The sequence below is a fragment of the Cucurbita pepo genome, chromosome 11, assembly GCF_057944985.1.
Source record: "Cucurbita pepo subsp. pepo isolate OVF chromosome 11, ASM5794498v1, whole genome shotgun sequence".
Lineage (NCBI taxonomy): Eukaryota > Viridiplantae > Streptophyta > Magnoliopsida > Cucurbitales > Cucurbitaceae > Cucurbita > Cucurbita pepo.
In genome coordinates, this window is record NC_141808.1 from 4,163,560 (window position 1) to 4,188,020 (window position 24,461).

The window sequence follows — 24,461 nt, forward strand, 5'->3', positions numbered from 1 at the left end:
AAAAAATAATAAAAATGTCCTAAATCGTTGGTTCATACTTCTCTAGTCACTAGATTTTTCGAAACTTTTTATTCGAGAAGAAAGGTTTCCATAACCGTTATTAAAAATTATTGAAAATTCAACCTTACAAAAAAATCTATGATTTCCGACTAGGGAAAAACCAAACCTTCAGCCACAAATTAGTCCACGTCCCCTCTCTCTTTAAACTATCCATCCACACCCATTCTACCCACCAACACTACAGTACCATTTGAGAGTATGAGATACAAAGAGAAAATAGAAGATAAACGATATTCGTTTCCTCAGAATACGATGCCACCGATATTTCAATTCCAATGTATCGTTTAATAGAGAGCTATCCCCAACATAGAAAACATCATCAAATCTAAGCACATTATAGTCGGACTTCAATCATTTATTGTCTAACAGAAATCTATGGTCACTACTGTTCCACCTGAAAATTAACCAGATATTCCAAGGTAATCTTACTTATTTTACGAATTAAATAAATTAAAATGACTAAAAGAAAACCAACTTTTTTTTTTATTTTTTTAATTATATACAAATTTTGACAACAAATATATAAATATGACTAGAAAAATTGAATTATAAAAATAAAACAATATACATTGAACCTATTTTATTTGAGAAAAGACAACCAACCAAGGCATAGTCAAAGAATAATTTAAAAAAAAAAAAAAAAAAAAAAATTAAAATGAAAAGAAGAAAAGGAGGAGGAGCAATGGATAATAAAACTTAGCAAGGAAGGGGCAAGCAATTAATAACATGGAGATAGTGATGGTCAAGAAAATGGTCAAAATTAGCACATGATGCTGTCTACTTAAAATATCTTTTTTATTTATTTATTTTATTTCTTTATTTCTTTACATTGTTAGTGGGTTTGTTGATTATGATGGAAGGGCATTTCGGGGATTAACCAAACAGTGTTTATACAAAGATTAACCATGATTAAGGTGTGAATTAGAAACCCCCAAAAAAAAAAAAAAAACCCAAAACAAATAATAATAATAAATAAAAATAATAATAAAAGAGGGAGAAACAGAGTACGAGAGGTCGCCATTTTCAAGGACCCAGAAGGAAAGCAAGATGAAGCAGAGCCTTAAACAAAGCGAACCAGTAGAGAGAGAAAGGGTTTGTTTAATCTGAAGGAGAGAGAGAGAGAGACAGAGAGAGACAGAGACAGAAAGGGTGTTTTCTTCTTCTTCTTCCTCTTTTTTTTTTTTTTTTTTTAATTTTTTTTTTTCTTTTTTGAGTTGTAGAGAGAGAAAGGAAGCTCTGTTCTGTGTTTTGTGTGTTTGAGAGAGGAAGTTGTCTGGAGATTGTAGGGGAAGATAGGGAACACTGCTTCAGCATTTGGTCTCTCTCTTTTCTTCTTTGTCCATTTGCTTTTCCGGCGACTTTGCCGGAATCCTTCGCCGGGGTTCCACCGTCGTTGTTCACCTTCTTCTTCTTCTACGTCATCGTCTTTACTTTTTCTTTTCTTCTTTTTGGGGTTAGGGTGGCTGATTGGTCAGTAAAGCTGACTTTTCCTGCGACTTTTGGTTTTTCGATCTGTTTTTTTTTTTAAGCTACTGGAAGTTTCAGTTTCGTTTCGCCGGAGAAGATGAAGCAGTGAGTGTTCTTTGGGTGGTTTTTGTTTTACATCTAATTCAATAGCCTGTGGAACTTGGCGTACGGCGGAAAGCAATGAAGACGCCGGCGAATGGTGCCGCCGCCATGCCTAATTCTAGCGAAGGTACTCTTTCTCTCTCTTAATTTATCTCTCTGAAAGAAATCACAGAACATCAATGAATCACACAGTGAAATTCGTAAATCTTAATCTTCTTCTTCTTCTTCCTCGGTTCCATCTCTAGCTTAATCTCAGAAATTCTTCTCAAAACCCTTGGAAACCATAAAAAGCTTTCGGAAATTCAGTCTCGTGCTTAATTTTCAATCCAATGAACCATGGAGATTAGGTATTTTTTTTCCAAAATCTCCAAGAACTCCACGAAATTCTATGGAACTCTTCAAAACTTACTCGCGACAGTTCGACAAACCAGAGAGATTATGAAGTTTTTCCCAAAACCTTCAAGAACTCACTCCTGTCGATTCAATCTCGAGCTTAATTTTAATCGAACTCTCATGAATTAAGTTAGGAATTTTCCCAAACTTCAAAAAACTCCTGTGGATTCATTCATTTCTATCGAACTTTCATAAATTAACTTGTTCGAATCCTATAAAACAGCGAGATAAGGAATTTTTTTCTAAACCTTCCGAAACTCCCGTAAATTCCACCTCCACCTTAATTTCAATCAAATTCTAACAAATTTACTTGCTACAGTCCGAAGAACTACAAGGATTAACAATTTCTATTCAAAACCTTCCTAAATCCTCTCTCGATCTTCATTCCGACAAAACTCTCACAAATCTTCTTGCTACAGCCCTAAAGCTCAATAAACCAGCAATTTCGTAACAAAACCGTCAAAAACCTCCAAAAACCACGATAATTCCATCAATTCCTCCGATCATTATCCCTAGTAACAAACAGAAAAAGAAAAAACTAAAACAAATCGATTACAGCATCTGACATACCGTAAAAGAATGAATGAGCAACTGACAAATGGTGAGTTGCAGGTGGATTGGAGAAGAAGACCATAAATCCGGAGTTATGGCAAGCGTGCGCCGGTCCACTGGCGAACCTACCACCGGCCGGTTACCACGTAGTGTATTTTCCTCAAGGCCACAGCGAACAGGTGGGCCGCTACGGCGGTGGCGGCGGCGGCGCCTTTCTCTTATTTCTCCCCTTTTTTTCTCATAGCCATTATTTTGCTATTATGCGCCGCTTTTGAATGTTGCTTTTTACTGTTATTTGTTTGTTATTATTGTTATTATCTGCTTCATTTAACCATTGGAATTTCTCCTTTTACAACTTTAATTTATACATGGGATTAATTATTGTCCTATGTCCTTAGCATTTATGAATATTATTATTTTTTTTTGTCGTTCAGATTTAAATTAAATAAATTCTATTTTTCTCCTTATTCCTTTTATTTAGAAAATCATCTCTTTAATATTTTTCGCCTGCTTCTTTATATTATTGGAATATTCATTTTTTTTTATATATATATATTTTTTAATTTTATAAAATAAAGTAAGATTAAATAAAAAAAGGTTAATCAGAATATTGACTATTTTGTGTTTTTTTTTTTTTTTTTTTTTTTTTTTAAATAGAAATTCTTTTCCTTTTCTTTTTTTAATAAGTTAAAATTTTAATTTCAGGTTGCAGCATCCTTGAAGAAAGACGTGGATGGCCAAGTCCCAAACTACCCAAATCTTCCTTCCAAGTTACTATGTTTGCTTCATAACGTAACATTACATGTACGGTTCGTTCTGCTTTGTTTTAGAAATGCCGTTATTCTTTCAAAAGTTGCGATATTACTCTTATCTGTTTGTAGTAGAAGTTCTTTAGAATTTTCTACTCCGATGGAATATTTATAAAAGCTTAAGGGTAATATTGTAACGTTTGAAAATATTTGTAGGCCGACCCGGAAACGGATGAAGTATATGCACAAATGACACTATTACCAGTTCCTTCTGTAAGTTCCTTACTCAAGTTTCTTACAAGATGAAAGACAGGGTTCATTTGATATAGAGGAAGTAAATAACTAAAGATTTCATTTTACTACGCAGTTTGATAAGGATGCATTGTTGAGATCAGATCTATCTCTGAAATCTAATAAGCCTCAGCCTGAGTTCTTCTGTAAAACGTTGACTGCAAGTGACACGAGCACTCATGGCGGGTTCTCCGTGCCACGCCGTGCTGCAGAGAAGATCTTCCCCCCTCTTGTGAGCTAATTTTGCTTATTCTCACCATGTTGTTTATCTACTTCTGTGTCAATTTCAAAATGTGATGTTCTTCTGCTTGCTTGCTAGGATTTCTCTATGCAACCACCTGCACAAGAGCTTGTTGCTAAGGATTTGCATGATAATGTATGGACTTTCCGTCACATATATCGAGGTATGTAACTATTGCTAGTCAGTTGGAAATCTGTCTCCGGACTTGTTTTGTGAAAGTGTTCAAGTGTGAGATCCCATATCGGTTGGAGAGGGGAACGAAACATTCTTTATAAGGATATGGAAACCTCTCCCTAGTAAACGCGTTATAAAAACCTTGAGGGGAAGCCCGGAAGGGAAAACCCAAAGAGGGCAATATCTGCTAGCGGTGGGCTTGGGTTGTTACAAATGGTATGAGAGCCATGCACCAGCCGATGTGCCTACAAGAACACTGGGTCTCAAAGAGGGGTGGAAAGGGGGGTACCACATCGATTGGAGAGGGAACGAGTGCCAGTGAGGACTCTGGGCCTCGAAGGGGGGTGGATTGTGAGATCCCACATCGGTTGGAGAGGAGAACGAAGCATTCTTTACAAGGGTGTGGAAACCTCTCCCTAACAAACGCGTTATAAAAACCTTGAGGGGAAGCCCGAAAGAAAAATCCCCAAGAGGACAATATCTGCTAGCGGTGGACTTGAGCTCTTTACATCAAGAATCGCTCTCTAACCACTAGCTTGCATTTTTGTTTTTGTTTTTCTCAATGCAGGACAACCAAAACGGCATTTACTAACAACTGGTTGGAGCTTGTTTGTTAGTGGAAAGAGACTTCTTGCTGGTGATTCAGTTTTGTTCATAAGGTGATGAGCCATGTCTTGGTATAAACTGGTCGTTAACATGTGCAGTTATTTGGCGGTTCGATCGATTAAGCCGATCAAACGAGAAAACGAACCTCAATGCTTGTTTAATAGTGAAGCAAATGTGGTATCAGAAAACCTGACCTTTCTTTATATTCACTTGTCTTAAGCAGAGATGAAAAGCAACAGCTTCTATTGGGCATCAGGCGAGCAAACAGGCAACCAACCAACTTATCATCATCAGTGTTGTCAACTGATAGTATGCATATTGGTATTCTTGCTGCAGCTGCCCATGCTGCTGCAAACAATAGCCCTTTCACCGTCTTCTACAACCCGAGGTTCGTGTCAATTACTTCTTAACCACTGTTTTTCCTAATTTGTAAAGAACAAGAAGTGCAAAGATAAACCTTTTGTTGGTGTTTCTTTATGAATTAAAGGGCAAGTCCTTCAGAATTTGTTGTTCCTCTTGCCAAATATTACAAGGCAGTGTCTGCTAACCAAATATCACTCGGTATGCGCTTCAGAATGATGTTTGAGACAGAAGAGTCTGGAACTAGAAGGTAAATCCAGTGATTTTGTTTCTCAAAATATGTTTCAGTTCTGAAAAAATCTCCTTTTTTTTTTATATGCAGGTATATGGGTACTATCACAGGTATAAGTGATCTTGATTCTGTCAGATGGAAGGGCTCACAATGGCGTAATCTACAGGTTCGGTAGCGGGATCGTTCCCCTGATATTTTTGTAGTTGAAAAATGGTTTTTGGCTAGCTATAGTTTGGGATGTTACTAAAGCATAGTGCATCCATGTTTAGGTCGGGTGGGACGAGTCAACTGGAGGAGAACGACGAAATCGAGTCTCGATATGGGAGATCGAGCCAGTTATTGCTCCATTTTTCATTTGCCCCCCTCCTTTTTTGAGATCGAAACGTCCGAGGCAACCGGGAATGCCAGGTACAATACTTTGAGAGTTATTTTCAATTATTAAGTCAAGTCTTGAGTTGGGTCGGTATGTATCTGTTGAGGATTGTTGGGAGAGGAGTCCCACATCGACTAATTAAAGGGTTGATCATGAGTTTATAAGTAAGGAATACATCTCCATTGGTATGATGCCTTTTGGGAAAACCAAAAGCAAAGCCACAAGAGCTTATACTCAAAGCAGACAATATCATACCATTGTGGAGATTCGTGGTTCCTAACATGGTATTAGAGTCATGTCTAACTTAGCCATGTCAATAGCATCTCCATTGGTATGATGCCTTATGGGGAAACTAAAAGCAAAGCCATGAGAGCTTATAGTCAAAGTGGACAATATCATACCATTGTGGAGATTCGTTGTTCCTAACATGGTATCAGGGCCATGCCCTTAACTTAGTCATGTCAATAGAATCCTTAAATGTCGAACAAAGAAGTCGTGAGCCTCGAAGGTGTAATCAAAAGTGACTCAAGTGTTGAACAAAGGGTGTTCTTTGTTCGAGGGCTCCAGAGAAGGAATCAAGCCTCGATTATGGGGAGGTTGTTCGAGGGCTTCATAGGCCTTTGGAGAGGCTCTATGGTGTACTTTGTTCGAGGAGAGAATTGTTGATGATTGTTGGGAGAGGAGTCCCACATCGGCTAACAGATTCAACCGTTCGGAAACTCAGTTCTTGCGTTTTCTCTTACTTGCAATGAATATTTGCTGGATTTGAATTAGTTCATGTTGGAGAGGAAATGTAATGTACTTGTATTTTCACTTGCAGATGATGATTCCTCTGATTTAGATGGTATATGTAAAAGAACAATGTTTGGGGACGATTTTTGCATGAAAGATCCACAAGGATATCCCGGCCTGAACTTAGTTCAATGGATGAATATGCAAAACCCTTCACTTTCTAATGCAATGCAGCCAAGTTACATGCATTCGTTTTCGGGGTCTATGCTTCCGAACCTTGGCGGAGTCGATATTTCTCGACAACTTGGCTTGTCGAACACACAAATTCCTCAATCAAACAACATACAGTTCAATGCACAGAGGCTTCTTTCTCAAGCTCAGCAGTTGGATCAGCCACCTAAACTACCGTCAAGTATGAACTCAATGGGGTCTGTTGTGCAGCCATCTCAGCAGTTGGATGATATGTCTCAGCAGACCCGTTCGAATTTGATTAACCAAAACGCGGTCTCGAGTCAGATTCAAGCTCAAATAATGCAGCAGCAGCCTCACACTAATGGGATCGTACTGCAGCAAAACCAACAGCTTCAGAGAAGCCTCCCTCAGAATCAATCACAGACAATGAATCAGTCCCCGCTCCCGGATCCGATGATTCATCAGCTGCAAATGTCGGATAATCAGGTTCCGATGCAGATGTTGCAGAAGCTTCAGCAGCAGCAGCAGCAGCAGCAGCAGCAATCACTTTTGGCTCAGCAGTCTGTTGTTCTTCAGCCTGCTCAACTACCGGAACAGTTGAGACAGTCGGTGGATGCGTCGTTTTCCCGGTCCATGTCGTCTAACCAAATGCTCGACATTCCTCAATCCACCCCAGCTGCAGTCCCTCCATCAAACGTGTCACCGCAGCAGGCAGCGAAGAGCAACGGCACGACGAATAACCGTTTCTCAAATCAGCATATGCAGCCGAAACTTCCACAACTACATCAACCACCTCCATCTACTGTACTTTCTGATATGTCTAGACCAGTAGGACTTCCTCCTACTCAAACATACAATCAGCTCTCTGCAGCTACTAGCAGCGTAATAACCGGAGCAGCAGCGGCTGGCCAATCTGGAGTCACTGATGACATACCATCTTGCTCCACGTCACCATCCACGAACAACGGTCCGAGTTTGATTCAGCCTAACAATGGAAGGGTTCATCGAAGTACGGGATTGGTTGATGATGTTGCTCAATCTTCTGCTACAATATTCAGTACAAATACCTTGACTGCTGTTAAACCTTCACTGAATATTTCCAAGAATCAAAGCCATGGGATTTTTGCACAACAAACGTTCTTGAGTGGCGTCGTTCCGCAGACCGATTTCTTGGACACGTCTTCCTCAACGACCTCGGCTTGCCTTTCACAGAACGAGGCTCAGTTGCAGCAGAATAACGTGATGTCTTTCAACTCACAGCCAATGTTGTTTAGAGATAGTACTCAGGATTTGGAAGTACCAACCGATCTCCATAACATTCCGTACGGGACGAATGTCGATGGACCATTGGTAGCGCAGTTAAACTCCGATCCTTTGTTAAACAAAGGCATTGGAGAGTTAGGGAAGGACTTCTCCAATAACTTTTCTTCTGGGGCTATGCTCACCACCTATGATGCACAGAAAGATCCTCAACAGGAAATTTCTTCCTCTATAGTTTCCCAGTCGTTCGGTATTCCAGACATGACGTTTAATTCTATGGATTCAGCGATGAACGATAACGCGTTCTTGAATCGAAACCAATGGGCTCCTCCGCCTCCGTTCCAGCGTATGCGAACCTACACGAAGGTATGATATTACGCGTAAAACGCTGACTGAGTATTCCAAGCATTCCTACATTTCTGTTTTTTTTTTTATTCTCCATGTTCTTCAACTTGCTTGTTTCTAATCATTGAAGGTTTACAAACGTGGAGCTGTTGGGAGATCAATTGATATCACCAGTTACTCAGGTTACGACGAGCTTAAACAAGACCTTGCCCGTCGGTTCGGCATTGAGGGACAATTAGAGGACAGGCAAAAGATAGGCTGGAAACTCGTTTACGTCGATCATGAAAACGACGTTTTACTCGTAGGCGACGACCCATGGGAGTAAGTATTTCATTTACTTCTTTTATACAAACATCTCTCGTAGTCGTTATCCTTACTCGAGTTCATTCGAAACTTCAGGGACTTCGTGAACTGCGTACGGAGCATCAAGATCCTCTCCCCACAGGAAGTCCAACAAATGAGCTTGGATGGCGATTTCGGGAACGGTGTCCTACTGAACCAAGCCTGCAGTAGCTCAGATGGTGGAAATGCTTAATAAACACACTACCTACTAAATGCTAACATTCCCTTCTTTTGGTAGCTGATTCTTATAATTTTTAGCTCAAAGTTGGTTCATCAAAGCTCAGCAAGGCTATGATTTCCCAGCAATGGCGGAGATATAGCCAACCCCAACACTCAGCAATGGGCTTTAGCCATTGTCTGGTTAAATTTTCTTGGACTTCTAAGCTTAGACAACTTCAAAAACAGAGTTGAGAAGACGTTGAAGTGGAGAGAAAAGTGAAGCTTCATCCAGGTTTCGAGTTGTTGTGTCGTGTCGTGTTGATATTATTTGCCAATGTGATGATAGTTTATGATATCGTCGCCATTGTCGTCACCGAGGTTGATATCATTTGCCACACCGTACTGTTATATTATTGTGATGATGCAGTTTAGGTAGCAAACATATGAAACTTTGTATCGTTAGTTTTGCATGTAAAATAGAAAAGATGTGCAGATTTTCTTTCCCAGTCTAATGAGTAATATGGCTTATATGTAACCATACCGGTCCATCACTCAACTTCTCAAGGAACTTAGCCGACATCGACCACTCTTAAGAAATTAGGTTGGACGGACTGCGGGGCCCATCTCTCCTAAACTTCCCCTGGTCTTCAGCGCGAGCTGTATGAAGCAGAAACTCGTCTCATGTTTTAGTTAATTTTATTTTTAAAATTAGTATTTCAAAGATTTTTTTTAAAAAAAAAAAATTGGTTAAATAATAATAATAATTTTTATGTAAAAAAAAAAAACACTATATAATATATATTTAAAAAAAATTAAATTTAAGGGGTAGGCTGAAATTAAATATTTAGAATGAGACTAAAAATTGCATTTTTATATTAATATTACTATGATTTTCCAACTTAAAAATTTTAATTTTTTTTATGACCATTGATAAAAACACTTTTTATTTCTAGAAAAACATAACTTAAAAATTTAGAAAAAAAAAAAAAAAATTGATGTAAAAATTAAGATTATAAATTTTGATGAGATAAAAATTTATTTATAAAAAATGTTATTTTTAAATTTTTAAAAATTAAAATTTAAAAATATTTTTTTTTGATGACATATGTCTTAACTAGAAGAGAGTCGGAATACAGTAATAGGTTAACCGAAGGAGTAAACTCTGTTGTTCCAATTTTCTTCAATCCCTAAACCTATTTTAAATAAGTTAGCCAAATATCCCAAAATGTCAAAAAAACTTCTGCAGTTTGAACCGTCGCCGGCTATTCTCTTCCGCCGCCGCTGCTATTGCTCAGAATCCCTTCATTTTCGGCCTTCTTCCTCGTTTCGTTCACCTGCTGCTCACACTCGTCACTTCCAAGCAATCTACTCTCACTCTTCTTCACCTTTTTCCCTCGTATTTGTCTGTTAACAACACTCCTCTTCCCCGTTTCCACTTGCGATTAAAGTAAATTGGAGTTGCTCTAATCGTTTTAAAATGGAAGAATCTCCCACACTTGGAAAGCGGAAAGAACTTGAAGAAGAAGCAGCTGTCGTAGAAACTGGCAACAACCAAGAAACGAGCTCCAATAAGCGACCTAAAGAATCGAAAAACCTAGAGGATGTGAAGGCAACTCCGACTCAGGAAACTGTCTCCAACCGACGCAGTTTGACGCGGACTTGTGTTCATGAAGTTGCGGTCCCGGCTGGGTACACTTCTACCAAGGACGAGTCGCTTCATGGAACCCTATCGAATCCGGTTTTCAATGGTACAATGGCGAAAACGTACCCGTTTACACTCGACCCGTTTCAGCAGGTATCGGTTTCTTGCTTAGAACGGAATGAATCTATTTTGGTTTCTGCTCATACTTCAGCTGGAAAAACTGCGGTTGCTGAATACGCCATTGCCATGGCTTTTAGAGACAAGCAGAGGGTTATATATACTTCCCCACTGAAGGCTTTGAGTAATCAAAAGTATAGGGAATTGAGTCAAGAGTTTAAAGACGTGGGACTAATGACTGGGGATGTGACTCTTTCGCCTAATGCTAGTTGTTTAGTTATGACGACGGAGATACTTAGGGGGATGCTTTACAGGGGTTCGGAAGTTTTGAAGGAAGTAGCATGGGTTATTTTTGATGAAATTCACTATATGAGAGATCGGGAAAGAGGTGTTGTTTGGGAAGAGAGTATAATATTTTTACCACCGGCTATCAAAATGGTCTTCCTTTCTGCAACAATGTCCAATGCCACGGAGTTTGCTGAGTGGATATGTAATATTCACAAGCAGCCTTGTCATGTGGTGTACACTGATTTTCGACCAACTCCCTTGCAACATTATGTTTTTCCCGTGGGTGGCAATGGGTTGTATCTCGTGGTTGATGAAAACGAACAGTTCAGGGAGGATAATTTTATGAAGTTGCTCGACACATTTGCTAAACAAAAACAGATTGCTGGCCACAGGACTTCAAATGGGAAATCTAGTGGGAGAATAGCTAAAGGTGGCAGTGGTTCCGGAGGTTCGGACATTTATAAAATTGTTAAGGTTTGTTCATCATCTTTTGTTCTGTTTTTGTTTAATGTCTTTTATTTCGTTTTCTTTTCCATGTTCTTGTGATAAGAAACGAGAATAAAAATTGTTAAATAGTGAAATGAGGAAAGCCACAACCGAGCTAACGAAAGTTGTAGAAAAGCCTTCTATATGGTACAAGTATCCGTGATGCTATAATTACTTTAGAAGTCCTCAAGTTTCCCTAAAACTAAGAGGCTGATTTAAAAAAACATATGATTTACTATATTATTATAAGTTTGGGTTTGTGTACATTTGTTTGGCTTTATAGACAAACGAGTTACAAAAATTTCATTGATAATATGCAATTTACAAAAGGGAGAAATTCCATCGAAAGGAAGTTACAAAAAGCTTCTCTAGTTGGATAAAAGAGAGTTTACACTACTATTGATTAACGAAGGGATGTGTTTATAACAATATAAAGCAAGGAATAGAATGATCACTAATGGTCCGTTTGATAACCAAGCTCATAAACAATACTTTTACCTATTAGTTTCTTTGTTTTGTTATTTACTTTTTAGGAGTATTTTTTGAAAACTAAACCAAGTAGTTTTTAAGAACTTAGGTTCTTTGGAATTTGACTAGAAATTCAAATGTTTAGTTAAGAAAGATGAAAACAATGGAAAAGAAGTCATAAGAAACCAACATAATTTGCAAAAACCAAAAACTAAAAACTATCAAACGAGGCCTAAACTTTTGATCTAAAAAAGTGCAACTTTTTTGGGGCGAAATCTCCATGGTGTCTCTCTATTCTCCCTTTCATCAGCCCACCCATCATATACGCCAACCTCCCTTGTTCCTATACTCTTGCCTTGACAAGGGAACTTTCGGGAAGCTCTCTTTGGAACCTTCAGTTGGTCCACTCTGTCTAACAACATCTAGGGCACACTCTCATTTTGGAGGGGCATCCATTCAAAGAGAAAGTCAAGATATTGTGGCTCACTTCATTTAAGATTTTTGTCATCCTTAGAAAAGAAATAGTAGAGTGATTTGAAGTAAAGAGATTTTTCTTTTCCTTTTTGGGAAGAAGCTTATTTTTATTGCAGCCACTCGATGCAAAAGATACAGTCCACCTAGTAATTAATCGGTCTCTTCTTCTTCATGAGCTGGAAGACCATTTTTAACTTCCCTAGTTAAGGTTCTCCCTTTGTTATACCTCTCATTTAATTATTATTTCTCCTTACTATGATTCTAGTATCACACAATTTTAGCATACTTGAAGAACTTCTCATAATCTCTATTGGCAAGGACTTGGCTATTTTTCTTATTGAGAATTTTTCTTTTAGATAATGGTTTGTGCTTTAAATGGTGTGCTTTCTTGTATCAGATGATTATGGAACGGAATTTCCAACCAGTTATTGTCTTCAGTTTCAGTAGAAGAGAATGTGAACAACATGCAATGTCTATGTCCAAACTTGACTTTAACACTGATGAAGAAAAGGACACGGTGGAACATGTTTTCAGAAATGCGATTCTCTGCTTGAATGAGGAAGACAGAGAGCTACCTGCAATTGAGCTAATGTTACCTCTTCTCCAGAGAGGAATTGCTGTTCATCATTCTGGGCTTCTTCCTGTAATTAAAGAACTAGTAGAGCTCCTTTTCCAGGAAGGTCTTGTTAAGGCCCTTTTTGCCACAGAAACTGTAAGATACCTACCCATCACCTGATTGTTTGTGCATGTTTTAGATGCTTTTTATTGCCAATTGAGATCTTGCTTTTTGAGCTTCTGTGCTGATTAGTAGTGCTGGTTCTTCTTTTCTTTGTGACAGTTTGCCATGGGTTTGAACATGCCAGCAAAAACGGTTGTCTTCACTGCCTTTAAAAAGTGGGATGGTGATAGTCACCGATTTATTGGATCTGGTGAGTACATTCAGGTGAGTGAAGGCCCTATTTGTGCCCATAAATTATTTATTTATTTTTATTATTTTATCGTTTATTTTAAATTTTAGTACACACTTTTATCTTAGTGGAGAAAAATTTGACTTCTGCAAATTTTGCATGCAGATGAGTGGAAGGGCTGGACGCCGTGGAAAAGATGACAGGGGTATATGTATTATAATGATTGATGAGCAGGTAATACTGCTGCTAGTCATAATCTTGATGTGATGTGGATTTCTACTCATTTCTTTCTAATGTTGAAGTTTATTCTTATTTTTTGATTACTTAATTTGATTGATGCTGTTAGATTTTTTTTTGTATTCACTATTTTGATATTGTTGGCTCCATTTTTTCAAATGACAGGGAAATATATATTCTCAAAATGAAATGAAGAACAATTTAGGGGTTGGGGTTGAACCCTAGTTGTAGAAGTCTACAAAAGGAAAAGGACAAAAGTGAGAGAGGACAAGATAAATGATGTGTTTGTTGTTTAGGATTTTATTTTCTTAATTGAACCCATTCTTAGTAGGGATTGGATTCACTTATTTGGGCGCATGGTAGGGATTTTTTTGTCCTCCTACTTTGGGTCTTCTCCTTGGACATTCTCCTAGAGAATTGTGTGAGGTTCCCTTCTTGAATGGCATTCCTACTTATTTTATGCCCCACTCTAGAGTCTCAAGTTTGATTGTAAAAGGGGCGGAGGGCACTATTTTGAAGGGTTTTCTGGTTGGGAAGAATAAGACAAGCCTTTACCACCTTCGGTTTGCTGATGACACAATCTTTTTTGTTTTGAAATAATGGATTCCTTTGTTAATCTAAATCAAGTTTTAGCGTTTTTTGAAGTCATCTCAGGCCTAAGGATTAATAGAGGCAAGTGTCAAATGTTTGAGATTGTGACTCATTCAAGCTTAGTAAATGGGCATCCTGGGTGGGGACTGAGGTGTGTGCTTTGCACTCCGCCTATCTTAGTTTTCCCTTTGGTCATAACCCAAGGAGAATCTTGTTTTGGGACTTGGTTATTGGTAAGATTCGCAAGAGTCTTGCCTTTTGGAAAAAAATTTCTCAGTAGTGGAAAGACTTGCCCTCATTCAGTCAAGCTTTAAGTTGCATATCCTTGTTTAAAGCCATTATCTAAATCTTCTCCTTTACCAATAGGGAAACGATTGGTGTCTTGGCTCTCTTATCTTTTTTGGGTGATTGTCACTTTAGGCTTGACATGGTGGATATTCGCCTTTAGTCTCCCAGCCCTTGCAAAAGATCTTCTCATTCTTTCTTCAATTGCTTGACCAATCCCTCCCCTACTAATGCATATATCTTCACCTCAGCGTGGAAGATAAAAACTCCAATGAATGTGAAGTTCTTTGTGCGACAGGGGGTTTGCATGGACACCTTGGATTGGATTTCAGTTATGTCTTCCATTGCCAGTTTATCAATCATTCTATCGAATTGTACTTTTGTTAGTCCCTACACATTAGCAGTTTGCTCTGTCTGTAAAGGATTCATACCACACTGGTTTCGTTGTTGTGCAAAGTTTGAAAACGTGGTCCAATGAAAATCATCTTTATGCACACAAAGACAACATATTGAAGGGGAAACTGCCCAGTTTGCGAGCTTCTTCTGCCTTTTTTTCTTGATTATTTAATATTCTGTATGCCATTGAAAAACTTTAACCTTCATTTGTAGTTGAACTTCCATATCAAAGCCATTCGTGGGTAAATCAATCTCTTGATTTGGATAGCTTCAGAAAAGTAGACTTACCTTAGTAAAGACCTAAGGGGTCTAACTTCCATTTATTTCCATCTTTTTCATTGCCCAAAACAATGGAGTTTAGGGTTTTGGTGGAGTTCAATCAATTCTAGGTTTTGTTGGATTCATTCTTGCACGATCTCATTTTGACTAATTTGGTTCACGTAAACAAATCTTTTTGATATGAAGCCATTTCATTGAGACAGTGAAATGTAGAAGAAACGAAACGAATCTTGATCGGTTCTAATTGATTTTGAAGGAGAACAAAAGGAGGAAGACTTACCAAAGATTTTGTTCGTTAGCAAAATCTAGAAATATTTCCTCTCCTTATTGAGTATCCTAGTGTCGGTTAGGAAATCTCAGGAGAAAAGCATTAGAGACTTTCTTTGGGAGGGGCTTGGAGCAGGTAAAGGGCCACTTTTGAATTGGAGTGTGATGATGAAGTGTGTGGAGCTCGGGGGTTAGATATTGGTAATCATAGGGTGTGCAATGAAGCCTTTTTGGCTAAGTGGCTTTGACATTTCTCCCAAGAACCTAATTCCCTTTGGCACAAGGTTTTTATGAGCAATAACAATCTGCACCCTTTCGAGTGGATCTCAAATGGGGATTCGGAGGGCACTTCCCCACACTTGAGGAAAGCTATTTCTAAGTGTTTTCCTTTCTTTTCTACCTATGTTCATTATGTGGTGGCGGATGAGGTGAATGCTTACTTTTGGGAGGACATCTGGTTGGGTGATAGCCCCTTTGCTCTCTATTCTCTTATTTATACCATTTGTCTTCCATGAGGTTTCATTCAGTGGCTTCTATTCTTTCCTCCTCGAGGGACTTTTCCTCCTCTCTTGACCTTGGGGTTTTTCGGCCATTATTTGATAAGGAAACTTGAGATATTATGATGTTTTTATCTTTATTTGGGGATCTTTTTATTTTTTTAGGGAGGACATATCTTTGTTCTTGGATTACTAATCCTTCTCAGGGTTACACTTGCATATCCTTTTTTGTTTGGTTAACCCTTCCTCGTCCTACATTTCTATTATTTCCTTGTTGTGGAAGATTAAAATTCCCAAGAACGTTATATTTTTTACCTGAGAAGTTCTTCATCATAGAGTTAACACCATGGATCAAATTATGGGAAGGCATCCTTGCTGATTGGTCTGCGGTGGTGCATCCTTTAGAAAGGAGTAGTATTGTGGTCTCGTGATTATACTTCAATGATCTGGTACCATTTATTTTAGACCTTCAGACCTTGAGTTTTTTTGTATAAAATTTTTTTTTTTTGGTAGGTAGCTGACAGTTGTTATTTTCTTTGTGGTCTTTGGGGGAGAGGAACAAGAGAGTGTATAGAGGCGTGGAGCGGTCTAGGGAGGAAGTTTTCCTTGTTAGGTTCCATACTTCCATTTGGGCTTCATTTTGTAAGGACTTTTATAATAAATATTAGGGGTCTCATCTTTCTCTTTTGGAGCCATTTTCTTCAGGTTGGCTCCTTCTGGGCACTGGTCGTTTTTGTATGTCCATTATATTCTCTCATTTTTTCCACAAGTTCTTTTTTATTATAGGGGAAAAAAAATCCAGAACAAACCCAATACCAAGATGATAGAAGAAATTTCTTTACTTGGCACAATTTGAAGACAAAGTGCGGTTGCAAAGAAACATCCTTAGACTATTCTGAGTGGAGGTTTCAAAGAATAAAACTGTTCATTTTGACGTTCTTATCTCCTTTAAAAGTTCTACTTCTTAAAACACCCATTCCACATAATGGTATTTGATGTATTAATCCAAAGAAACTTCCTTTTTAAAAGAATGGTTTGACCCATATGAGCAAAAGTGCAATACAAGAATTAGTGATCCATTATAAGATGGCAATATTTTACATCACAGATTCACTAATGAAATATTTGTTTATCATTTTTTTTTGTTAATAAGTGGCCCTCAGTGGCCCTTGTGTCGGTCGAGTGCTGTTTTTAGTGCAGCCTCGTATTTTATTCACTAGTTCTTCTTAATGAAAGATGTTTTCTTACTAGAAAATAAAGTATTGACTGCTTTACTTTTTTCCAGGTGGAGATGGGAACAATTAAAGATATGATTTTGGGCAAACCAGCTCCTCTTGTTAGTACTTTTAGACTGAGCTACTACTCAATTTTAAATTTAATGAGCCGGGCTGAAGGCCAATTTACAGCTGAGCATGTTATTAGACACTCATTTCATCAGTTTCAGCACGAGAAGGTTGTGGTTAAATCCTTTCTATTTGAATTAGCATAATGGGATATTGAAAAAGTACTTCCTAATAATCTCATTTTTAGGCATTGCCTGATATTGGGAAAAGAGTGTCGAAGTTAGAGGAGGAAGCTGCCACACTTGATGCTTCAGGAGAGGCAAGTTTTGTCCTATTTATTTTTATGTAGTTGTTAATATTTTGATCACATCTACTATAATTTTAACTATTATGCTTTATCCATTTAGGCTGAAGTTGCTGAATACCACAAGTTAAAGCTTGATATAGCACAACTTGAGAAGAAGATGATGTCTGAAATAACAAGGCCGGAAAGAGTTCTCTATTTTCTTCTTCCTGGTCGGTTGGTATGTACTAGGGGTGTAGGAAATTCATTTATAAGAGGTGTTGATAAGCCATCTTGCCTAAACCTGATGTCCGCTTCACAATCCAAATCAGTAAAGATGAGGCAAATGATTGAAAAACTATTTTGTATGCAAAATTTGATTTTCAAGCATAAATTTTGATGAGTTATAGCACCCCTTGGTGAATGGTCTCTAAGTACCACCTACCAGAGGTCGTGTATTTGAATTTTCGTGTAAGCATAATATGAAAAACCCTTAATGTCTCCAGGGTCCGAGTACATGGATTCTCTTATGAAAAAAATAAAAATAAAAATAATAATTATATATGTCTAATACCAATCTATTTTATCATCTATTTTGATTGTTAGTGAAAATGAACAACCTTTTTTTGTGTAAGATTTAATAGAAAATAATTATGCATGTCAAAATCTTTGGATATATTTTTTGCTTTTTAAATACTTGGCAACTTGGTTAGATTGGTTATTCTGAATTGCAGGTTAAGGTAAGAGAAGGGGGGACAGACTGGGGTTGGGGAGTTGTAGTTAACGTTGTTAAAAAGCCCTCAGCTGGGTTAGGCATCTTGCCTTCACGTGGTGGTGCTTATATAGTGGATACCTTACTCCAATGCTCTCCTTGTCTAAGCGAGAATAGTTCACGACCAAAACCTTGTCCACCCCGTCCTGGAGAAAAGGGTGAAATGCACGTGGTTAGTTTTTCATGTTTAAGCTGGGGCTTCTTATATCTTGATTTTAATTTTGTAAATCCTTTTTTGATCTTATTATTTTGGTGTGATGATGGTGGTCCATTTAAAATGTGAGATGTCATCGTTGTTATTATGTTTTCAGGTTCCAGTTCAGCTGCCTCTTATTTCAGCCTTGAGCAAACTCAGAATCTCTATTCCTTCTGATCTCAGACCCGTGGAAGCAAGGGAAAGCATACTGCTTGCATTGGAAGAACTGGGTACTCGTTTTCCACAGGGTTTTCCAAAATTGAATCCAGTTAAGGTAAAAATTAGCTGCTTACTTATATTTGAATAATTGTATGTTATATCTTTCATGAAAGTGTTAACGAATCAAGACTTTTTACAGTATAAACTCGTTTCTCTATATATGTTTTTGATGAGGAACAAGAGTTTTGTTCAGTATAATGAAAATTATGAATCCTCCAAAGGATTACAAAAAATCTTATTGGAAGTAACAACCATAGAGGGAGGAAGAACTCTTTGAACGAAGAGAAGCATATCTTTTCAATACTTCAAGTTTTCTACCTCATTGCATACTTGAGATTCATTGGCGACATCTCTGCATCATGACTTCCTTTTTTGTTTTTGCCAATCAAGCAGATTAGTTAAGATACAGGATTATGCTCTGTTTTAATTTAGGGGATGCATATTAATTATTGAAGAATAATCAAACTAAGCAACCAGTTTGCATCAAGAATGAATCCTCAGTGCCAGCTGATCAACTTAAGGGCTTTTTTTCTTTCCATTTAATTTTTTTTTTAATAATTTTAAAAATAAGTAATTGAGTTTTCTTTGCATGTCAATTGAACTTGTAGTCCTCTTTTCTTTTTCTTTATAAATGTAGTGCTTTATGTGTACTTAAAGACATATTCGAGAGAAAAACTGTACTGGCAATTCAATGTTCTTTTGGCTCATTCTCAGGACATGAGTATTGAAGATCCAGAAATTGTTGAGTTGGTGAAGCAGATTGAGGAACTTGAGCGGAAATTATATGCTCATCCTCTGCATAAGGTATATAAGAAAAGGTTTTTTCTTTTATCGTGGAGTACCTGCATAAAATTTTCTTTAGAGAGTTTCATGGTTGCCCCATTGATTACTGCAGTCACATGAAGTGGACCAGATTAAGTGTTTTCAGAGGAAAGCCGAGGTTAATCATGAAATTCAAATACTCAAGACCAAAATGCGCGATTCCCAGGTATAGTTGACGTTTCTTTAACTTTCCATGATTTAATTACCTCTTATCTGGTTTCCTAAGTACAATAGGACGCCTTTGTAATTGCTTTGTTTGACACGAAGTGTAACCGGGTACTTAGATGCCTTCCAACTAGGATTTACCTTTATGCTTTGTTTGAGTCGCATGGATTTTGTCTAAAATTTAGTTTTTAATATTTTCTTTTGTTAAAGTGTTCCAATTTTAGGCATTGCGCTCCATTTTCCTGTAACTCCATTTACAGATTAAGAAAAAAGTTAAAATAGGAAGAAATGTAACTTGTCTGTTTTCCCTTGCATAATTTTGTTTAATCAATTTGCAAAAGCATCATACGGAGAAGCACACACAAAGTATTGACCATGCTCATCAGATCTGTGTACCTGGCTTTGAACAACATTTTTTTTTTTTTTTTTTTTGCTTCACATGCAGCTTCAAAAATTTCGTGATGAACTGAAGAACCGTTCTCGGGTCCTGAAAAAGCTTGGTCACATTGATGCAGATGGTGTAGTTCAGTTGAAGGGGCGTGCAGCCTGCTTGATTGACACAGGAGATGAGCTCCTTGTTACTGAATTAATGTTTAATGGTGAGTTTGGGTGCATATTCTTCTGATTATCATATTCACTTCAATTATTATCAGTTTTGAATGTTTAAAGATTTGATGGATTGGTGAACCTCAAAAGCTGACCTTCATATTCAAATTTTTACAATATAATTTGACTATATTATATAAATATTACACTCAATTTTAAAAGCAAGAGGCACACTAGAAAACAATAGTTTCCAGAGTTTAAGCTTGTGGTGTAAAAAAGGTGAGATCTTTATGTGAGCTGCACAATAGTAAAATGCCAATAATTTTTTACTGGTATAATTGATATGATAATGAAAAAAAGAAAAATTAGAGGGTTTTTAGAAGTTTAAGGAGAGAAATTAACATTTTTAAAAATTATTACTTGATTTATTAATAAAAGATAATAAAAAAAAAGGGATTTAAGGTGCTCAGGCGCATGCTGAGAAGCATGTGCATCAATGCGCCTTATTAAGGATACTGCGTCCTGAAGAAAGGTGTCCTTGCATTTCTGGAAAGTGTGACCAGACCACTCGATAAAACAGTGATTACAGTCTATTCTCCCTCAGAATGATGTCAAAAATGCATTTTATTTACTTGTGGACTTGGTTACGCATGCTGCTTTTGAATCTGAGTTGTGCATATGATTTAGTTGAGAGATCTTTTGCTGTTTACAACAAGGTAAATTATAGTGTTTATTATCTCAGGAGATTCTATACTCCACATGATGTTTGCTTCAGGTCTGTTCGATAATCTCTAGATCGTTGCTCATGACTTGGGCAATGCTTTTGGAGATTTGGGTTGAAAGTAATCGCTTTATGATTGTAGTTGTGAAGTCAGATTGTGGATAGTACTGGTCGCATATCTATGCTTGGCCTTTTTGTTTTTCAATTGTAATTATTTATATTCTTTGAACTTGAGCGTGATCATAACTCAAATTGTTAAAACATTATATCATCGATCAGAAGATTAGAGCTTTGAATTTTCATCGCAACTTGTTACAAAAGGTCTCTCTTTCTTGATTCAAGCCAACTGGAATGCTTTAAGTTTTTCAGCTTATACCTCTTATACCTAGAAAAGTTATATTTTGTTACAATCTCAACAGGAACATTCAATGACCTAGATCATCACCAGATTGCATCCCTTGCAAGTTGTTTTATACCGGGAGACAAGTCCAATGAGCAGATACAGTTAAGAACCGAGCTTGCTAGACCATTACAGCAACTCCAAGATAGTGCGAGAAGAATAGCTGAGGTTTTAAACCGCTGAGCACCTACTGTTTATTCTTTTTTAAGGGCGTTTTTAATTTATTTCCAAATGCAATCATATTTTATTTGGATATAGATACAACATGAATGCAAGTTGGAGATAAATGTGGAAGAATATGTGGAATCAACTGTAAGGCCGTATTTGATGGATGTCATTTACTGTTGGTCAAAGGTTAGTATATTTTTTGTATAATTTTATAATGAGAACTGATGGCTGATTTTGTTTATTTTGATGCGTTTACATGCTTCGTGCAACACGAACACATTCATGTATATTATGCATTTACTTGCATTTAGTCATCTTATTTGCAGAAATCAAAATTTCAATTCCTTCGATCTTGGATTTATCAATAATACAAGCAATTCTGGATCTTTTTTATCTCTTCCTATATAGACTAGTTTTCTGATGTTTTTGTTATGCAGACGAAGTACGATAGAATGCTACATCTTGTATCTTGTTTCATGCACTAGGCATTCATGGAAGTTCTAAACTAATCAAGTAAAACTACAGTAAAAAAAAAAAAAAAAAACAAACAAACAAAAAGATGCTATTTACATCATTAATTCATGCTATAACACACCCCTCTAACTGGAGCATGTATTTCCACTCATCATAGTCTGCCAAATTAAAATATCATGAATTGAAACAGCATGAAATTATAGAAATAATTACACAGTCATGCCTTAATAGACTTGTCTTTGTCATGTCCATGTTGGAGTCTTTTAAACAATAATGTTTTACCATGTTCATGTTGTGTCTTGTCCATGATATTTAAACAGTGCATATCTTAATAAACATGTTTTATGTTTTAGACTCTTGAACAGTGTTTTATGTTCTAGCCTCTTGAGCAATAAGGTTTTACTGTGTCCATGGTGTGTCTTGTCCATTTTTGTGCTTTGTTTCCATCTTTATGCTTTCTTGTTTGTGGGAAAGAAACGTACTTTAGTAGTATTGATATAATTAAGTTTACCATAACCCATTAGCATAAGCTTTTAGGTTGATTTGATGATTTAACATATATCACTACAAGAAGTCTTGTATTTGAACCCTTATAATTCAATTTCCTCTCCAATTATTATTGATCTACACTTGTTGGGTTTTCTACAAATTTTCAAGGCCACAAAGTAAGGAGTGTTGTAGTATTGATGTAATTAAATTTTTGTAACTTGATCTTAGCCACATGTTGCTCAAGAGGCACATGTTGCTCAAGAGGCACATGTTGCTGTATCATGCTACACTTGATCTTAGTCAAAAGGCCGAGAAAGATATGAAAATTAGTAATTTGGGGAAGTAAGAAGCAAAATGTGGTGGCAGATGAGTGTTCAATGCAATGTGGAAAAATTCATTTTGCTCGCAATTGTACTTCTCTAGCACTACTTTTCAATGCGGAGCATTTTCTAAATGATTTCTTTCACTAGGAAGGACTAACAACATATTACATTCTAAAACTGATTTGTCCCAATGTTGTCAAGTCCCTCAAATTTGCTGGTTATCATTTTTTGGATGCTCAAAACACTTATGTTATTTATTCTACAATGTAATGATGGCTTTCTTCATACAGGGAGCGAGTTTTTCAGAGGTGATTCAAATGACAGATGTTTTCGAGGGTAGTATCATTCGAAGTGCTAGAAGGCTTGATGAATTCTTGAATCAGGTACAAACAAATAAAATATATATTTATAAACTACTTATTTCTGCTTTCTCATGCTTGAAAGCCTGAACCCCTTTCACAACGAAACCTGTTTCACAGGCTGCAAAAACCTAGGAAAATCATTTTTTGATTTTATATATTTGTCAAAGTAATAAAGAAACTTGGGCTATCCATGAATAAAAAGGTTTTTGTTTCTTCTTCTTCTTCTTCTTTAATTCAGTTGCGTGCTGCTGCCAATGCTGTGGGGGAGGTAACCTTAGAGAGTAAGTTTTCTGCGGCCAGTGACAGCCTCCGCAGAGGTATAATGTTTGCAAACTCACTCTATCTGTAGATTGCCCTCTGCTTTGGTTGCATCTTTAGGGGTTTATGAAGCCTCTGGGGTTGTGGATTTCATCAACCATCTGTCATTGAGGTATGCTTTCTTTTTAATGTATAAGATGTACTGTAATACAATTTTTTGGATATTTTAGCATTCACTAGAAAGAACAGATATTACAATCTGAGAGGCTAACCAATCACGCGAAACACTAACAGAACTGTTAAGTGTAAATGTTTTACACAATTTTTAGTTGTTGTTTCCTTGGAGAAAAATTGTTAAGTTTAGCTGTCCTAGTGGAAATCTAGTTCTTAAATCCTACATTTTTATTGGTTTATTAATTTACCGATGGTTCTGGAAAATTTACCACATGGTTGAATGATTGGAAATTCATGAGTTGCACATTTTCAAAATAAATTTTGTGGGGAGTTGAGATTTTTATTGGACAAATTTGAGGACTGAAACTTGTGACCAACTTTGAGTCCGTGTTTTTCTTAGGATCCCTCCTTTCCCACTTACAATTACTTGCTCCGAGTATACAACTTTGTGCAGTATGACAAAGATAAATAGTGCACGACTTTACTAGTCGACACACAACTTTCTCGAGCGAAATTACATATGATTTTTGTGATGCTCCTTTTGAGTGTTCTTATGTTGATTTGGGGCCATTTTTTGCATTCTTGAGTATTTGACAGAAGATGCACCTCCTTGCCCTTTTTTGTGTACTCCTTTTTTATACTGAAATCTTTGTAACTCGAAAAAATATATATCAGTAGGCCACATGTTTATTAAGAAAACTGACTATCTATCTATATGTTTGTGTACTATCCCTTTTTATACTAAAATCTTTGTAACTTATAGAATTTGATTGATGATATTAAATTTGTACGGAGAGTTGGGGTTCTCCACATTTGGAAGGTCTCAAGACAGATCGATATTGAATTAGCGATAATGTAATATAAAGATTATGTGCTCTGTTGTTCATGGTGCTTCTCAAATTTCTTATGTTCTCTGTTGTTTTACCCTGACTGTCACCTCCTCATTTACTGCCGGCGCCGCCCAGAAGGCCCACCACCGCCTGTCAAGGCTGCATTATTGGAGAGAACCTGGAGAATTTTTGGAGGAATTGGATAAGTCCAAGAAAATGAAAGCTAAAAACAAACTGCAGCGAAGAACCAAACTTTGCTGCAGAATGCCCCATACTGACACAGGACTATATATATATATATAGAGAGAGAGAGAGAGAGAGAGAGGGGGGGGGGGGGGAAAATTGGTTTATACAGATATGGTGAAGGGGTTAACTTCAGAAATCCATAGGTGGTTGGTGCAGTCCTTGAGA

The 24,461-nt window shown here is 37.1% G+C and overlaps 2 protein-coding genes and 1 long non-coding RNA gene across 3 annotated transcripts; 2 read left to right on the top strand and 1 right to left on the bottom strand.

Moving 5' to 3' along the window:
- Nucleotides 1-1,029: 1,029 nt before the first annotated feature.
- Nucleotides 1,030-9,142, top strand: LOC111805696 (auxin response factor 19). The gene is made up of 14 exons (XM_023690874.2): nucleotides 1,030-1,756; nucleotides 2,635-2,753; nucleotides 3,280-3,378; nucleotides 3,540-3,596; nucleotides 3,691-3,846; nucleotides 3,934-4,018; nucleotides 4,598-4,688; nucleotides 4,859-5,023; nucleotides 5,123-5,245; nucleotides 5,318-5,393; nucleotides 5,497-5,635; nucleotides 6,421-8,150; nucleotides 8,260-8,450; nucleotides 8,529-9,142. Exons 1-14 carry the CDS (start codon nucleotides 1,708-1,710, stop codon nucleotides 8,662-8,664), a joined length of 3,216 nt encoding a protein of 1,071 aa, XP_023546642.2. The 5' UTR covers nucleotides 1,030-1,707; the 3' UTR covers nucleotides 8,665-9,142.
- LOC147790089 (uncharacterized) lies at nucleotides 2,487-2,753 on the bottom strand. Its single transcript, XR_015422888.1, has 2 exons — nucleotides 2,619-2,753; nucleotides 2,487-2,534 (listed from the first exon to the last, which is right to left on the bottom strand). It is a non-coding gene; the product is annotated as an uncharacterized LOC147790089 (long non-coding RNA).
- A 686-nt stretch (nucleotides 9,143-9,828) lies between the features above and the next one.
- On the top strand, nucleotides 9,829-23,484 carry HEN2 (RNA helicase, ATP-dependent, SK12/DOB1 protein). The gene is made up of 16 exons (XM_023690486.2): nucleotides 9,829-11,151; nucleotides 12,503-12,817; nucleotides 12,944-13,048; nucleotides 13,179-13,247; nucleotides 16,851-17,018; nucleotides 17,096-17,167; nucleotides 17,256-17,372; nucleotides 17,866-18,075; nucleotides 18,215-18,373; nucleotides 19,033-19,122; nucleotides 19,214-19,306; nucleotides 19,751-19,904; nucleotides 20,992-21,140; nucleotides 21,231-21,326; nucleotides 22,717-22,809; nucleotides 23,027-23,484. The coding sequence occupies exons 1-16, from the start codon at nucleotides 10,108-10,110 to the stop codon at nucleotides 23,135-23,137; spliced, it is 3,045 nt and encodes a 1,014-aa protein (XP_023546254.2). The 5' UTR covers nucleotides 9,829-10,107; the 3' UTR covers nucleotides 23,138-23,484.
- The last annotated feature ends 977 nt before the right edge of the window (nucleotides 23,485-24,461 follow it).

Excerpts from the sequence above, each read along its gene's own strand:
- LOC111805696 (XM_023690874.2), top strand. The coding sequence starts at position 1,708 with ATGAAGACGCCGGCGAATGGTGCCGCCGCCATGCCTAATTCTAGCGAA. Across the intron at positions 2,754-3,279 it reads CTCAAGGCCACAGCGAACAG|GTTGCAGCATCCTTGAAGAA; the intron begins GTGGGCCGCTAC and ends TTTTAATTTCAG. Across the intron at positions 8,451-8,528 it reads GTAGGCGACGACCCATGGGA|GGACTTCGTGAACTGCGTAC; the intron begins GTAAGTATTTCA and ends TCGAAACTTCAG.
- HEN2 (XM_023690486.2), top strand. The coding sequence starts at position 10,108 with ATGGAAGAATCTCCCACACTTGGAAAGCGGAAAGAACTTGAAGAAGAA. Across the intron at positions 11,152-12,502 it reads ACATTTATAAAATTGTTAAG|ATGATTATGGAACGGAATTT; the intron begins GTTTGTTCATCA and ends TTCTTGTATCAG. Across the intron at positions 22,810-23,026 it reads TTGATGAATTCTTGAATCAG|TTGCGTGCTGCTGCCAATGC; the intron begins GTACAAACAAAT and ends TCTTTAATTCAG.